The 16125-nt window shown below is 54.0% G+C and overlaps 1 protein-coding gene across 2 annotated transcripts in view; it reads right to left on the bottom strand.

The window, feature by feature from the left end:
* Nucleotides 1-16125, bottom strand: part of MGAT5B (alpha-1,6-mannosylglycoprotein 6-beta-N-acetylglucosaminyltransferase B) — a 67747-nt gene that overhangs the window by 39385 nt on the left and 12237 nt on the right. For both annotated transcript variants that reach the window (XM_036837108.1, XM_036837109.1), the window contains exons 3-8: nucleotides 15353-15500; nucleotides 3862-3977; nucleotides 3257-3330; nucleotides 2061-2231; nucleotides 1035-1199; nucleotides 158-327 (exon numbers count right to left, since the gene is read on the bottom strand). In XM_036837108.1, coding sequence (XP_036693003.1) covers nucleotides 158-327; nucleotides 1035-1199; nucleotides 2061-2231; nucleotides 3257-3330; nucleotides 3862-3977; nucleotides 15353-15500 — 844 coding nt within the window. The remainder of the gene's footprint in view (nucleotides 1-157; nucleotides 328-1034; nucleotides 1200-2060; nucleotides 2232-3256; nucleotides 3331-3861; nucleotides 3978-15352; nucleotides 15501-16125) is intronic.

Below are 16125 nucleotides of genomic sequence, written 5' to 3'. Positions count from 1 at the left end.
AATGACTAGGCATCAGCGTTGAGGACGGAAGGGCAGGAGGCAGACTGAGCAGCTGGAGGAGGGAATTAGGAATGTCACCATCCGACAACAGCAGGAGCGCAGAGCTCCTGGGTGACGAGGGACTCCCCTTCCTCCCCTCCCCTCCCCCGGCACTCACCTCTGCAGCTCCTTCAGGGACACTGTGATCCGGAGGCCGTGGCCCAGGACGTAGAGAGCAGCCAGGATGTCTGCCCACTGCACCATCTCCCCCAGAGGCCCGCCCTTCAGCACCCGCGGGCTGAACACGTCCCCAGACTCCTCGGTCAGGAAGCCGATGTGGACAAGGATCTGGGGGTGGGGGGGCACACAGAGGGTCGGCACAGAGGAGCAACAGCCCTCAGCCCTGCCACCCCCAGGGAGACCCGGCCAGCAGAAGACACTGTCTCCAGGCTGTGCCTGGAAGGGCGCTTTCTGGCACCAGAGCACAGCGGAGGGACCAAGAGGCAGAGTGACCTCGCTGGAGACACAGGTGAACAAGACGGTCACATCCTGCCCTCTAGGCGCTTAGGTTCCAGATGGAAGAGGTAGACAACAGTAAACACAGACAAGAGATAATTTCATGAAATGATAAGGACTCTGAAAGAAATAAACAGGGTGATGAGAGAGTCAGGTAAATATTTATTGCATGGATGGATGGATGGACAGACAGATGGACGAACCAATGAACCAAGGAACTTCCCCCAAACTGGCTACATTATTCCCAACATTCCAGGCAAATGCCATGACTCTTCTGCCTGTAAAGAACAAGATGTCTACAGACTGCAGGACTCTTAAGGCAGAGGGGGTATCACTCTGCCCCAGACGTGAAAAGGGCCAGGGCTACCACATGCATCTATCCAGACTCTGCCTCCCCATGCCCGCGGCTCAAATTCAAATAAATGCAATAAAACTTTTGTAAGGGTAGACCCCGTGTCCACTTGGCAGCCTGAGGCCCTGAGCTCCCTTCCTAAGCTCTCTGAGCTCAGCTGCTTCAATGCACGTAGAGGATAAGGTACCTGCTTCTGGTCCCTCCGGACGCCCCCCAGCTTCTGCGCCAGGCGCTGGGCAGCCAGTGCCCACTGGGCCGTGAGCCGCTTGGTACGTTTCTTCATGAAGATTAGAGACTCCTTCCCGCTGCCCATCAGCTCCAGGAGGTGGGATAGATTGCTCCGGAAAACTGCCTGGAGGAGGGTCCAGACCTCAGTTCTCTAATCCTCCACCCAGCAGCCACGACACCGCCATCACCCACTGCCCTGGGCACAGGGGCTGGCACCTTCCCCGTGAGGCTGGGCCTGTTCTAGCTTCTCCAACTTTTTCTGTTTTCTTGTTTTTTGTTTTTATTTTTTGGCTGCGACCGCCTGGCGTGTGGGATCTTAGTTCCCTGACCAGGGATCGAACCCGCACCCCCTGCATTGGAAGTGTGGAGTCTTAACCACTGGACCACCAGGGAAGCCCCTCCCACTTTTTCTAAGAGGCCCACCAGTTCCCACAGTCAGGGAGCCAGGGCTCCTCCCCCCAACACTCACTCCCCAGCCACATTGGTCTGTCCCAGCCCAGCTCCAATCAGCCACCTGTCCCAAGCCCTTCGTGAGGGGGTCAGCTATGACAGTTCCCAGGATCCCAGCTGCGACAAGGAAGCAGTAGGTAGTGGTCGGAGCCGGGGCTCCAAGGGCAGGGAAGCCAGGCCGCCTTTCAGTGGAGCCAGAGTAACTATATGCCTCGAAGAAGTTAACTCAGCTCTCCAGACCTCAGATCCATCATCTATTAAATGCGATTGCATAAGGACTGCTGGGAGATTTAAGTACAAATAAAGTGTCTGGCACACAGGAAGCCCTCAATGAGTGACAGCTATTATTACCATTATTCCAGTGCATTAAGGGGGCACCTCCAGGGCCCCAGCCGGCCCCTTAAGCAGTCTCAGCTTTGCAGCATCCTGCAGAAGTTGGGACGGGCACCCGCAGGCTGGCAGGCTGGGACCAGCCCACCCACCTGGCAGAGCTGGCTGGCAGCCCCGTGCCAGCCCACTCACCTCCCACACCTACCTGGACTTTGGGGAGGGGCTTGCGGGCTCTCTGGGTGGCCGTCTGGTTCCTCCAGGGCAGCGGGGGGCAGAACCACTCGACCTCACTGAGGTAGATGAGGAAGGAGCACTCGGTGCCGTCCACCCCGAAGAAGGCATAGCAGGGGTCAGAGGTCCAGCGGGCACGCATCCACTGTGGAGAGGGCCAGCCTGGGCCAAGGAGCCAGCGCCAGCCCCATGTGCACCCTCGGTGAGCCCCCTGCATGCATGTCCCTGGGGACCCCGAGGTCCCCCAGGACAGGGTCTCTGGGGCCCACCCTAAAGATGCAGCAAGGCTAGAAGCAGAGAAGAGAGACTGGACCAGGGCCCTAGGACCCAGCCCTGTGTCCTGGCTGCTGAGAACCTCAGGGAAGGCCAGACAGGACCACCATCCCCCAGGCCCAGAAAGAGAAGGACCCTGGGGGAATGAGGCCAGTCCAGGACACATGCGGCCAAGGTTCCAGGGGCAACAGTGGAGGTGCAGCAGCTCAGGGCCTGGCTGGTCACTCTTCCTTTGTCCTCCACCCGTAACCAAGAGCAGGGTTCAGCTGAAGCCAAGGTCAGGGAGCAGCCTCTGAGGGGGGCCAGGGCTGCGGCCAGGGCAGGACTCATCCACAGTGACCCCCACCTGGTCCCTAAGGAAGGGGTCTGCAATGCCAACACCCCACGCTCTTAGGGATTTCAGCACCAGTGAGGGGGCTGGCTTTTATGCCTGTGGACTGGCTCCCCAGATGGACAGACTTCATGCAGCCAGAGGTGGGACCCTGGAGGTGGGGACAGGGAGGGGCTCTCTCCATCCAGCTGGTCAGCTGGGCCAGGAGGGAGGGGGAGAGAGAATGAGGTCCACACCTTGTCTGAATTTGTTGGGAATCAGGCTGCTGGTGGTGCCATATGTATACTTAATAGTTCGTCTGCTGTAAGAAAGTACTGAAAACCCTGCAACATGACCCATCCTGGGACATTTGGGTTGGTGCCCCAGGCAGATGGCCCAAGCAGAGAAGTGGTTTCCCTGAGGTGGGCCTCTGCCAGCTAGTGCCAGGTTCAGGGTCCAGAGGTCAGGCAGAGAGGCCCTTGATGGTGGATATCCCTGCCAGGAGCAGAATCCCAGAGCTAATCTGGGGTATGGCCTACGTGGAGGAGGGGCCCCTGGTCATCCCCACCCTCAGGCCCAGGCCTCACCTCTACCTTCCCTGAGCAGTCAGGGAACTTGGGGTCGCTGGGTGCCTCACACTGGTCCCGCCGGCCTTCAGACACTGCAGGGAGAGAAAGTCACCTTGCTGAGGACCTGGGTCCAAGGAGGAGCCCGGTAAAGAAAGCGTGAGGCAGGTGGGCTGGTCTGGGGTGGGGCAGTGCAGGAGCCCACTCTGCCCTTGGCCTGAGTTTTCTCCCCTGAAAGGCCACCACCAGGGGGTCCCTGTGTCTGGGGTGTCCCCTCTTCCAACACTCCCACCCTCCTTAGGGGGTGCAGAACCAGTGCGGAGCTGGTCTGAACGGCTATGAACCAGCTCTCTGGACGGGCAGACCTCGGGCATCCACCCAAAGGTACTCCTGACTTTTTGACGGGGGCAGAGGTAGGGCTTCCCAGCCTGATGCCCCCATATCAAGAGGAATGGAAGGGGCCACCTAGGGACAGTGGGGGGAACCCTGAGGTATCCCGCTGAGAGCCCGACGCAGGGCCCCCGGGAGCCAGGGCAGCTGCCGTGGGGAGAAATCAGGGCCCCACCCCGGACGTCCCACCCTGTACTCTGGCCTCCTGGGAGTAGAAGGGTGCCCCCGGCCCCCACCCTTGCTGTGCAGGAGCAGGCTGTGGCGCAGGATCTGGTCCACCTTCACGGCGATGTCCGAGACGTTCTGGGCTATGGCCTGGATCCGCTCCATGAGGCCGGCCCCGGGGGGTAGCCTAAGTGCGAGAAGCCAAGGTGAGCCTGCCACGGTCTCCTTCCCGGGCAGAGCAGGCCTCAGCCTGCCAGCAAAGGCAGCGGGACTGCAGGGCCCCCGGCCCCCAGACACCGCCCCGCACCAAACGGAAAGGTAGCGATGGGTAAAGTCAGGCCAGGAAATGGAGCCGCTGCTGCCCCAGCCCGGGCTGGAGGGGCTCGCTAACCATCAACGCACCCACGTGGCATGCATCCGGGAAAGCCCACATCTGCAGGTGCCAGGCGTGTCTGCACACGTGTGAAGGGCAGTGCCTGAGGCTGACATGGGCAGAGGAATTCCATTCAAGAGCCTGGTCAAGATCTGTCTAGGGATCTCCAGGTGATGGAGGTCCTTTTCCTGAGCACAGCCGGCTGCCCTGAGTCTGTTTCTCTATTTTCTCCCAGAGGAGTTGTATCTTGCCAAAGTAAATTCCACCCAGAGCAGCCTGGGGACTTGCCAACTATTAAACCTCTAGTAAATTATTGTTGGGTTCCCAAGAATGAATTCTTCCCAGGATCTTAAATGAGTTTAGTGCCATAAACTTCACAGCCCTCCACCCCATCATCAATACTCGTGCTGCCTTTATTTTTGGAGAATTTATTTCCTGGTGTTGATTACTACTCCCCTCTCAGAGAAGTTTATTAGACATCAGATGCAGTATTTATCTCATTGCAAAAACTTCTATTGAGACAGATCCCACTCGGCTGGCACGTGGGTCTCAGAGCAAGGAAGGCTCTGGAGGCCCTTCTCCAGGAAGCTGCTTACTTTTTCTGAAGACAATAATTCCATTTCCTTTGATTTTCACCACCTCCTCTGGCTTCGCAGGCCCCATTTAAGCTCCATTTATCCCTTTACAAGGACTTTATTGTAAGGTCTTTATTGCCGCACATAATGAGAATTATACGAAGGAGGATTTTTCCAACCTGGGCTCCTCTGGGGTCTGTAAACCCCACCTCTCACCAGAGGAGGCACAGTGGTGCCCCTTGGGCCGCCCCCCGCCTCCCCCCACCTCTACTTTCTGTAAGGAGAGGAAGGGCGTGGCCCCATCCACAGAGAAAGGCAACTGGTATGGGAGACATGGAGATGGGGGTGGGGACAGAAGGCAGAGGTGACAGGAAGGGGGTGACAGATGAGCCCTCCACACACATATACACACATGTGCACACACATGTGCACACACATATACACATGTGGACACATATACACACGTGCGCACATACACACATGTGCACACATATACACATGTGCACACACGTGCACACACATACACACGTGCACACATATACATACACACATTGCACACACAGTCCAGTCCACCCTCTCCAAACTCTAATGGAAAATGGCCTTGCCTTTTATTCACTTCCTGCTGTAACAAATGACCACATACTGGGGGGCTTAAAGCAACACAAATGTCTTCTCTCACACTTCTGGATGCCAGAAGTCTGAAATCAAGGTGTCGACAGCGTTGGTTCCTCCTGGAGGCTCTGAGGGAGCATCTGTCCCAGCTTCTGGCTGGGACCAGCGGTCCTCCGCGTTCCTGGGCTAGTAGATGCATTACTCCAGTCTCCGCCTCTGTCCTCACTGTCTTCACTTGGCCTTCCTCTGTGTGTATCCGGATTTCCTCTCTTATAGGGACACCAGCCATTGGAGCAGGGCTTACCCTGATCCAGTATGACCTCCTCTTAATTTGATTCCATCTGCCAAGACCCTATTTCCAAATAAGATCGTATTCATAGGTACCGGGGGTTAGAAGGTCAACATATCCCTTTGGAAGATACAATTCAACCTTCAACAACCTTCTATGAAATTACAAATAAGAATGAGCAAAGACATATAAGATGATGTTTCTTTTGCTCAAAAAAGTCCTCAGGCAGGAAGTAGCAATATTTCTTCTTGGTCTTCAGATTGTCAAGGAATGCTGTAGGGAAGAGGACAATCAGCTCATCTCCAATTTACAGTAACACACAAGGAAGTGAGCTGAAGCTCTGCCTCTTATGAGCTGTGTGACCCTGGGCAAGTCACTCAGCCTCTCTGTGCCTCCAGCTCTCATCTTTTAAAACGGAGGAGAAAGGAACTTCTCTGGTGGTCCAGTGGTTAGGGCTCCGCACTTTCACTGCAGGGGGCCCGGGTTCGATCTCTGGTCAGGGAACTAAGATCCTGCAAGCCGTGCACACGGCCAAAATAAAAAATAAATAAAAATTTAAAAATAAATAAAAAATCAAATAAAATGGAGGAGATAGTGGCACCTCCCTCACTGCACTGGGGGACTCAGTGAGGAAAGGTGTAAGGCACACAGAACAGCGGTGCCTGCGTGAAAACAGCCCTGTCTCTGTTAGCGATCATTATTGCGGAGGTGGGGTTGGAGCTGCAGCAGAAGGGATTTGGGCTGGACCATTGTTTCTCAACCTTTTCTCATTATCACTCCCTTAAGGAGTCTTTTTAGACATCGTTTCCCCTTCTCAGCCTCCCCCCTTGAAATGTCAACTCCACGGATATTCTGCAGATCTGTTTACACACTGTATCCTGTGGAGGGCCACAAACCATTGTAGTAGCTAAAATTACAAGAGCCAATTTTCACCCTTTAGGGGGTGATACGCACCCATTGACAACGCCTGGGCTGCAGCAGAGAAGGAATGTGATGACCTTGATGTCCACTGGGCTCTGAAATAAATTCTGAATGAGGGTCGTGGAATGCTTTCCCCACTGACCTCCAGGGACAGGATGGACACGGCACCGCCTGGAAGGAGCATTCTGGTGATGGAGGGAGGCGGCCACAGGGCAGAAGGCCAGACCTGACAGCTGCTGGGTCAGGGCTGGCCCAGAGCACGGGCGGCCGAGGCCCAACAGGAGGGGCTCCCAGGTGGAGAAGGACTGACTGCGTGCCCTCCAGCTTCTAACCAGAGACCTTAGGGCACAAGTAACCCCTGTCTGGGACCAGTGGGGGTCCTGCCAGGTCCCTGGAAACTTTGGAAGGGACCCCACCTCACTTCAAGCCTTCCTGAAGGCACCTCTCCATCCAGGCTCTGTTCCATCCACCTCTCTGAGCACCCCCATGCCTGGGGGTGGTTATGAGCGTCTGGTTTAAAACCCCCAAAGGAGTCCTGCGCCTTCAAGAACAGGGATTTGCTTTCATAAGTGGAGCCTGGTACTGCCCCACACGGGCCACATGCCCAGAGCTCCATCACTGTGCTGGGTTGAATAGTGTCCCCCCAAAATTCACATCTACCTGGAACCTCAGGATGTGACCTTATTTGGAAACAGGGTCACTGCAGAGGTAATTAGTTAAGATGAGGTCACACTGGAGGAGGGTGGCCCTAAGTTCAGTTACTGGTGCCCTTATAAGAAGGCCGTGTGGAGACACCCAGGGAGAAGGAGGCCACGTGACGATGGAAGCAGAGACTGGAGTGACGTGTCTACAAGCCAGGGACACGTGAAGCCACCAGAAGCTGGAAGAGGCAAGGAAGGATCCTCCCCCGGAGACTTCAGAAGGAGTGAGGCCCTACTGATACCTAGATCGTGGACTTCCAGCCTCCAGAATGGAGAGAAAATAAATCTCTGTTGTTTTAAGACGCCTGGTTTTGTGGTCAGTTTTTACGGCAGCCCTAGGAAACGAACACAATCACCATCTGCAGAATTGAGGGGAAACGGTTTTGAATCCATTACAGAAAAAGAGCCCAGGTTCTCCTGCCACCCTGCTGTCAGGAACGTCTTATCTCCCACCCATCCTCCTCTTGCAGAAGTCCAGCCTCCATCCTGCTGCTGCTTTCATTGGAGGTGAAGAGCAACGGGGGGCGGGGGGGAGCCCTTGACTCCTCACACTTCTAGGTCCATGACTCTCCACATTATTCGGAGACTTATTGGACCAAGAAAGGGCCCCAGAGTCTGAGGTCCTGGATTCAAATCCTGGTTCCACTGGAGAGCTGTGTGACCTTGGGCAAGTTATCTAACCTCTCTGAACCCCTTTGATTTATAACCCTTTATATGAGGGTTAGCTCATATAAAATCTGAATAATCTCAAACTCACAGAGTGATTAATTGCAAGGATTAAACATGAGGCTGACTGTCAAGTGCTCAGCATACAGTAAGTGCTCAATAAATGCTTGAGATGCTTTCACTCCCTACCTATAGTGGTCACCCCATCCCTGAGAGGAAGTCTCATAAGTCTAACTACGGAGCAAAGCAATTTACTTTTGGGGAGATTCAGCAATTTTCATCTGATAAGCATTTCTTGCATAAAACATATCACCAGCCCCGGCTTTAAAACAGTGCAGATGGCATCTGTCTGATTTAACAAGTTCAACTTGTTCAAAACAGAATTACTTGGCATCACCATTATTATACTGGACTTAGCATTTGCACAGCACTTTCTATTTTCAAATAATATAGGATTAGGCTTCTCTCCCTGGGAAGCTTTTTTTAAAATGACAATCAAAGTAGATGTCGCGAGACCTCAAACCGCAGCACATCTATGACTTGGGAAATGCTTCCCTGGAAAAGAAAAAGGGGGGATGGATTGGGGAGACGGTGTGCAGCTGCCTGCAGCTAACAGTGTTGTCACCATGGGGTCAGGGTGGTGGCAGGGGTGGCTTCTCCATCAGGCCCAGGCAGTTCAGTACCAGGGCCCATAGTGCTTTTAGGGGTCTGCGGAAGTGTTTCCATTTCTTTAAACGTCGGGAAACAATTGTAGGTCAAAGAAAAGGTTTTAATATGCAATGTTACTATATGCATCTTCATGCCAATGCAGTCATAAAATATTATTTTGCTATTGGTTAAACTGTGTCCCCCCCGGTCCCACCCACGTTTGCCCAGGGGATCAGCCTTGCGCTGTCCCCCGCCAGGCCCGGGACTCTGTAGGTGCCTGGGCTCCAGGCTGAGGCAGGTTTGGCCCAGGCCTTGCACTTCCTCCAGTAGCAAAAGGTTCTTCCTGAGCCAGTGTGGGAGGGGCCCCACGAGCACCCCAGCAAGAGGAATGAGGTTCTCTGGCCCCAACCTGTAATCTGTAGGTGCCAGGCAGGGGCAGAAAAGCTGGGGACATTCTGCATCATCACGCCAGCCCTAAGGGTCCCGCCATCCTCTCAGCCGGGGGAAGATTCCACCTCGCACCCCTCCCCCACCAATGTGATAGTCACGTGGTTGCCCTGCTCTCAGCACCACGGGGCAATGCAGACAAGGCAGGCAGGCTCGGACCCCTCCAGCCCTAAGACCTGGGCCAGTCCTTTTCCTGTCTGAGCCCAGTTCCCTCAGATCTGTCAAATGCAGACCTGGATAGGATCTTCCTCATTGGGCCGCTGGCCAAGGTCAAAGTTCATAATATGTACCCAGTAGGGGGTAGCCGCTTTTATTATTCTCATCATTAATCATTATTACTGCTACTTCAGTCAGCTCTGAAACTGGCCCAGAGAAGGTAAGATGATTTCCCAGGGTTGCACTGCAGGCTGGGGATGGGGCGGAGGCTCAGACACTGGTGCTCTGTGCCAGCCCTGCTCCCTCCCACTGTATTTGCAAAGTAACTAAACATGCTCAGACTGTGAGCCCTGGGCCTCTGTGCACACATACTAAGTACCAGGCATTCCACCAAAATGACCAATTCTTACTTGGAAAGTAAAAGAAGGCCAAGACAGGCCCCTGGTCACCCGCCCACCCCACTCCTCAGCCCCAGGGAGCCCCGCTGGGGTATTCGAAGCATTCATGGTTCTCTAAAGCCTCAAACACCTGCCTGAGCATCCCTCACTCACGCTGACAGACTGGCCACCAGCCCCTCCTACTCGGGCGTAAGTGGCTTCCTGGAGCCAGCCGGCCTCCAAGGTGCAGCCAGCCTCGGAGCACTGGCCCAGGGTCCCCTGAAGAAGCAACCAACACCACAGGCCACCCAGTGGCCTCAGGAGACTCTGCTCCCTCCACCACCCAGGGCCAGGTGCCAGGGGCCAGAGCCAAGCCGGGAGCTCTGGCTCCAGCTGGCAGCCAGTGGCCACCTCCCCCCAGGACACCAGCTCCAGGCATCACCTCCCATCAGGCCAGGCCCCCAAAAGGCCCCCTTGAGGCTCGGCCCCCTCCTCCCAGCCCCACGAGGCCATCGCTGATTCCAGCCCTCAGTCCCCTGGCCCTGAGCGCGAACTCTCCAGGAAGCCGCGGGAAGGAGGTTTAATTTCGAGTTCCTCCCGTGATTTATGAGGGTTGCATTCAATTAATGAGATATTGATTTCTGCGCACCCAGCCAGCATGCTTGCTGGGAGTTGTTATTTTATTATGAAACTGATCGCTTTCCTTTTAAAACACAGAGACTCACGCTCACAGGTGCCCGCAGACACACGTACCAAGACACAAACACTACAGCCAGAAACACAAGCACCACAGACAGGACATGCGTGCTTTCTGGGTTTGTCTGTCTGTCTGTCTATCTGTCTACCTCTCACGCACACCACACAGGACACAGGAAACCCCCAGCCTGGTGTCCAGCCTTCCCTGCATTTTTACTGCTCTCCTCCTCTGCTTCAGCCCCTTCCTCATTCCCATCAGAGGTCCTGATGCTGTGAATACTCCCAAGAGATGACTAAGGACCTGCCTGCCCCTCCCCAAGTTAAGAGCAGGGAGGACTCCTTCTCTCCTGCACCAAGAAATATATGTACACGTACATGTACACATATATATTTATATTAGATAGATAGATGTAGATAGATAGATGTCTTCCCACTATTGATAGGAAGAGAGCTGGAGTTGGACTGCGTGTGGTTTCATCACTTGGGGAAGGGAGTGGTACCCCATGGGCCGGGCAAATCTGGACTACGGGGGACGGAGCCCCCACTCACACCCCAGGGCCCAGACTTCCCCTGGAGGATTTTCCTTTTTAACATCTCATATGTTTATTCTATTTAAGACACATTGAGATCCTGCTACATACGCCTTGTATCTTGCCTCTTTTACTTAGACTGTATGAATAAATACATTGCCAGTCAGTAAATATTTTTTAAAACATATTTTTTAGTGGTTACATTTTATTCCATCACGGATATCCCTACTGTACTGGCCCTTTTCCTATTGTCTTCTTAATAGTAGTACTTTTAAGTCTCTTCAAAGTACATGTGTCTATTTGGCTGCACCCTCAAGGATAAAAGCCTTATGATTAAAACATACTTGTCAGTTTGATAAGTTAAACCATTTCTTAAGGGTGGGATTTTTATTATTAGTGAGGCTGAATTCTTTGTCCTGTTGAATGTTCTTCTGCCTCAAATTCTGCTTTGTTTGCTGTAAACATTGCCATCTAAACTTTCTTTCCGTTTGTGTGTCCTGGATACATTTCCTTTTATTCTTAGTTTCTGAGTCATTTGTTTTTAGGCCTGTCTTACAAATGGCATATAATTGGCTGTTGAGAACCTCTGTCTTTGTTAGGGATGTTTAACCCTTCACACTTATGTCACATTTGATAGGTGTCTGCCCTGGAGTGACCTTCTCACCCAGCCGACAACCACCCCCCACCCCCACCAGTCTGGCCTCTCCCCAACCCAGGAGCCAGATACTCTCCCAGATCTGTCCTGTTAGGAAGGGGCAAATCCAGAGGCTGGGCCCAGCACAGGGCCTGAGAGAAGTGAGGCATATCTTTCAAAATTGAGCCCGAAGTCATCTTAACCGGTAGCGCCTCCCCACCCTCACACACAGAACCCCGGGGAAGCTACGTTTCCCGGCACCTGGCCCCGCCAGCACAGAGACGGCCAGGAATGTCTAGAAGCGTTTTTGAGTTTTTAAATAAAGCTTAAAAAAAATTGGGAAAAAAAACCTCGACTCCTTACCCACAGACAGGAATTTTGATGTATCTTCCTTCCTGCCGTCTCCTCTGCACAGGGACAGGGTGCTGGCTCTCTCTCCCTAAGAGGCTCGGACACTCTTTGAGGACAGAGCTCTCTGCCTTCTGTCTCCTGGGTCTTCTTCACTCATTCCTGACGCTCCAGCCCAGACCCCGCACACAGTAGGCACTCAACAAATACGGACTGGCTTGAGCGCAGACAGCCTCAAATCCCGGCCGTATTTGCCGCTGCAGAGAAGCCTTATGGAAAATTCAGAGATCACTACTATTTGGTTTTAGGATACATAATATGATGCCATTTGCAACAAATCTGCAAATAATCCCAAATTTTGTTTTCCTAGGCTAAAAAAGGCAAATTTGTTTTCCCTGAGGATAAACCAGCCATGAGTGGGAGGCACAGCCCAGAAGCTTCCAAAGGGCAGAAGGAGGGCAGTGGAGGTTGTTCTTTTTTAAGCCACAGATAATTGCAAAGTGAGAAATCCAAGTGCAGGTCACTGAAGAGTTTGCTAGAAACACAGCAGGGTGCGTGTCTGCAGGATTCTCGCCCGCCAGCTCCATGTTGACAGCCCGGAGGGGGATAAGGTGGGGAGGGGGCTCCGGTGTTTGTGCACATGGGAAGTGGGAGCAAGCAGCCTCAGCGTGCCCTGGACACACCCACTGCTTCTCGCCCTGAAACCAGAAGCAACAGTGTCCCTGAAATTTATGGCTCTGCCCTTGGGGTTTGATGGGCTCTGCTGGTCATGATAGATTGTTGCTATTTCCTGGGATGGAGCTGGAGGGGGTGGAGATGAAGGGCAGAGCATGGGAGGGAGGGAAGGCCAGGACTGGAAGAAACCAGAGCCACTGAATATGCTGGCAGGAGCACTCCCAGCCCAAGGAGGCAGGCCCGGACCCTCTGCCCTCACGCTGATGAACAGACCTGTGGACAGAGGCTGGATCCGCAGCCCAGACAGGTGGGAGCACAGCTGGGGGCAGCCGGGAAAGTGGAAAGGATGAGAGGGAGGCGAGGGGCTGAATCAGAGGGGACACAGCAGCATGGGAGAGAATCGCCCTGTGCACGTGGAGAAGAAGCAGTCTCATGCCTCCGGGGGCGTCCAGGGGAGCCCAGCAGCTTTGCCTCCATCTCCTGTCTCTGCCACTGGCCCCTCTGCTTCCCCTCTTCCCACCCTGCTAATCCAGAGACTCCCCACAGCTCTAAGAATAGTGTCCCAATGCTACTTACCACAGCTGACCCCTCCCAGACCCCACCACGCTCCGCCAGGTTGGCCTTCACACTGGTTCCTTTCCTCCAACACACCAAGCTTGCTCCTACCCCAGGGCCTTTGCACTTGCTGCTCTCTCTACCTCAAATTCTCTGCCCCCCAGCTCCTCACGTGGCTGGCTCCTTCCCATCGTGCAGAATTGAGCTCAAATATCACCAACCCCCAAGGGCCTTGCCAGACCGCCCTGTTTGAATAGCCCCTTTCCCAGTCACCCACTGCCTCATCCTTAGAACATGGCTCAGTATCTGACTTTATCTCATTTCTTTCTTTTTCTCAGTTACTGTCTGTCTTCCCCGCAGGAAGGAGGACAAGGCTCATCACGGTGTCCCCAGCACCGGGAGCAGTGCCTGGTGCTTAGTAGGTGCCAAGACGTATTTCATGAGCAGACAGACCCCTTTAGTTTCTTCTGTCAGATGCTCAGTCCCTGGAGGGTGACAGCATTTAACCGGGGACCCAGCACACAGCAGCACAGCCCACCCAGGGGCCCCAAATTCCCATGGGTGAAGAGCTCCCACCTGGAGCCAGGCACTGAGGTGGGCTCCTCACACCCACAACTGCATTTAATCCCAGGCTCCAGGACTGTAATTTTAGTGCCTACATTTTCCAAAACAAAAAAATCAGAGCAAAGGTCTAACAAAGGATTTGTTTCCCCTGAGCTGTGAATTAATCGATATGAAAAGTCTTGCAAAGGGATAAAAATGAACCCCTACGTAGCCGCATAGTTAATGAACGGCCATTAAGAGCACACTGCTTAGAAAGGTGGGGCTCTGGGGCCATCTGACCTGGGCCCCAGCTCCTCAGCAGCTGTGCAACTTTGAGCAGGTTCATGAACATCTCTGTGCCTCAGTTTCCTCCTCTATGCAACGGGGATTAAAGCCCCCCATAAGGTGGCTGTGGGATTGACAAGATCACGGAGGTAACTCAATAAGGTGAGCTTTCAGTAAATGGCGCCCATTATGAGGACAGGGAGGCTGACATCGGCTGACCTGACTGGGCATCCAGAACATTCGATCAGCAAGGCCTGTTTGAGTTGGGACCCACGGCCAGTAGTCCAGCCCAGGCAGCCTATGGGGCAAAGGATCCCCCACTAGACCAAAGAGGTGGGCTGTGCTTCAGGATCCACCCAGCCAGGGCCCCTCAATGACCAGGACTCACCACCATCACTTTCTTTGATTTTGCCCAACACCGAACTTCAGAAATGCCTGGAACTTTGGCTTTTACATCACACACATTGGCTGAGGTATAGCTTTCCCACAAATTGTCTAAAACTGTGGATTTCAAACATATTTTTCAGCAGTAAACACTTTTAGCAAATCACACTGGCCGAGGTATAGCTTTTCCCAAATTGTGTACAAGTGTGGGTTTCAAACTAATTTTTCAGCAGTTAGAACACACTGAGCAATTCCATCTCATCAAGAACCTCAACATCTAAAAGGTCAGGTGCAGAGTGCCTCCCTGGGATGGGTGGGGTCCAAGCCTCCTCCCTCCACATCCAAGTCTGGGGGCCAGGACTCCCAGCTGGGACGGCCCTGACTTCACGCCCCCTCATTCTCTGGGATTCAGGAGAACCCGACACTTAAGATGCACCACCTGGGTTCCTGGGGCTGCACAGAGGCACGTGGGGCTGCAGCACAAAACCTTGGGGAACTTTGCACATTCTGGCCTCAGTGGGGGAATATTTAGAATGAATAAACCAGGAAATTCTTCTTGCAAAGATGGCCCATGTCGGGGCTTCCCTGGTGGCGCAGTGGTTAAGAATCTGCCTGCCAATGCAGGGTACCTGGGTTCGAGACCTGGTCTGGGAAGATCCCACATGCCGCGGAGCAACTAAGCCTGTGTGCCACAACTACTGAGCCCACGCACCTAGAGCCCGTGCTCCACGACAAGAGAAGCCACTGCAATGAGAAGCCCGCGCACCATGACAAAGAGTAGCCCCTGCTCACTGCAACTAGAGAAAAAGCCTGCACGCAGCAACAAAGACCCAATGCAGCCAAAAATTAATAAATAAAAAAAAAAAAAGACGGCCCATGTCCATGGGAGGAGGACAGATGATCACTACGGCCATCACAACCACGTGCATATCCACACATGCCCATCGACATGGACAGAGCTCAAAATCACCACAGTGAGTGAAAAAAGCAGGGGCAACATATGTACAATGGGAAGCCACTTAGGAAAGATTTATAAAAACCACACAGTATGCATTTTGGGGGTGTGTGTGTATAAAATGCATTTTGAGGCCGAATCCCCAGCCCAGCACACAGTGGGGTGCCCCTCTCCCTCCCGGGGCCCCCTCACCTGTCCACAGGGAAGTGCCTGTCGCCGGCAGCCCGGTGCAGCTCACTGCTGTTCTCCAGTCTGGCCAGCGTGTCCATGCGCTTCACCATCAGCTCCAACAAGTCACTCATCTTGCGGAGGACACCGCGGGACTCCGGCCCACCCATCACTGCAGGAAGAGTGTGGGTGCAGTCAGGCACGGCCCAAGCAGCCCGGAGGCCATCTGAGACCACCTGGTGTCTGGCGGGGTGGCTCAGACCCCAGCCCCACCCCCATCTTCTCGGGAAAGGGAGGGGTCAGGATAGTGACCCCCACCCACCCCTCCCCCCTGCAGGACAGGAATCCAGAGAGGCCTGGGCCCACCCTGCTCCCTAGCAGCTGTGTGACATTGGGATGACCTTTTAACCTCTCTGGGCCTCAGTTTTTGTCACCAGCAAAATCTGGCTTTAGACATAATCTCAGGTCTGTGAGAAGACAGGGAAGGCCCAGTAGTGGGAGAGGAACCCCAAAACCCCCCAACAGCAACTTCCAGACAGAACCTGTAAAACAGGGTTTCTAAAAGTGTGGTCAACCATCCACCCGCACCTGAATCTCCTGGCCAGGCTGATAAAGTCCAGATTCCTGGGCCCTCGCTGTCTAGATCTGCCAATTCAGATCTCTAGGGCATGGCGCCCAGGACCCTGCATTCTGCTTGCTCTTCACGTGGCTCGGATGCACAGGCTGTGAGCCCGTGTTCAAGGGGTTCGGGGCCCCAGCCACCTCCCGTCCCCACCCACTCCCCCAGCCACCACTCT

This window comes from Balaenoptera musculus, chromosome 20, assembly GCF_009873245.2.
Source record: "Balaenoptera musculus isolate JJ_BM4_2016_0621 chromosome 20, mBalMus1.pri.v3, whole genome shotgun sequence".
In the NCBI taxonomy this organism is placed as follows: domain Eukaryota; kingdom Metazoa; phylum Chordata; class Mammalia; order Artiodactyla; family Balaenopteridae; genus Balaenoptera; species Balaenoptera musculus.
Note: the sequence above shows the minus strand (reverse complement) of the source record. Positions and strands in the feature narration are given on the sequence as shown.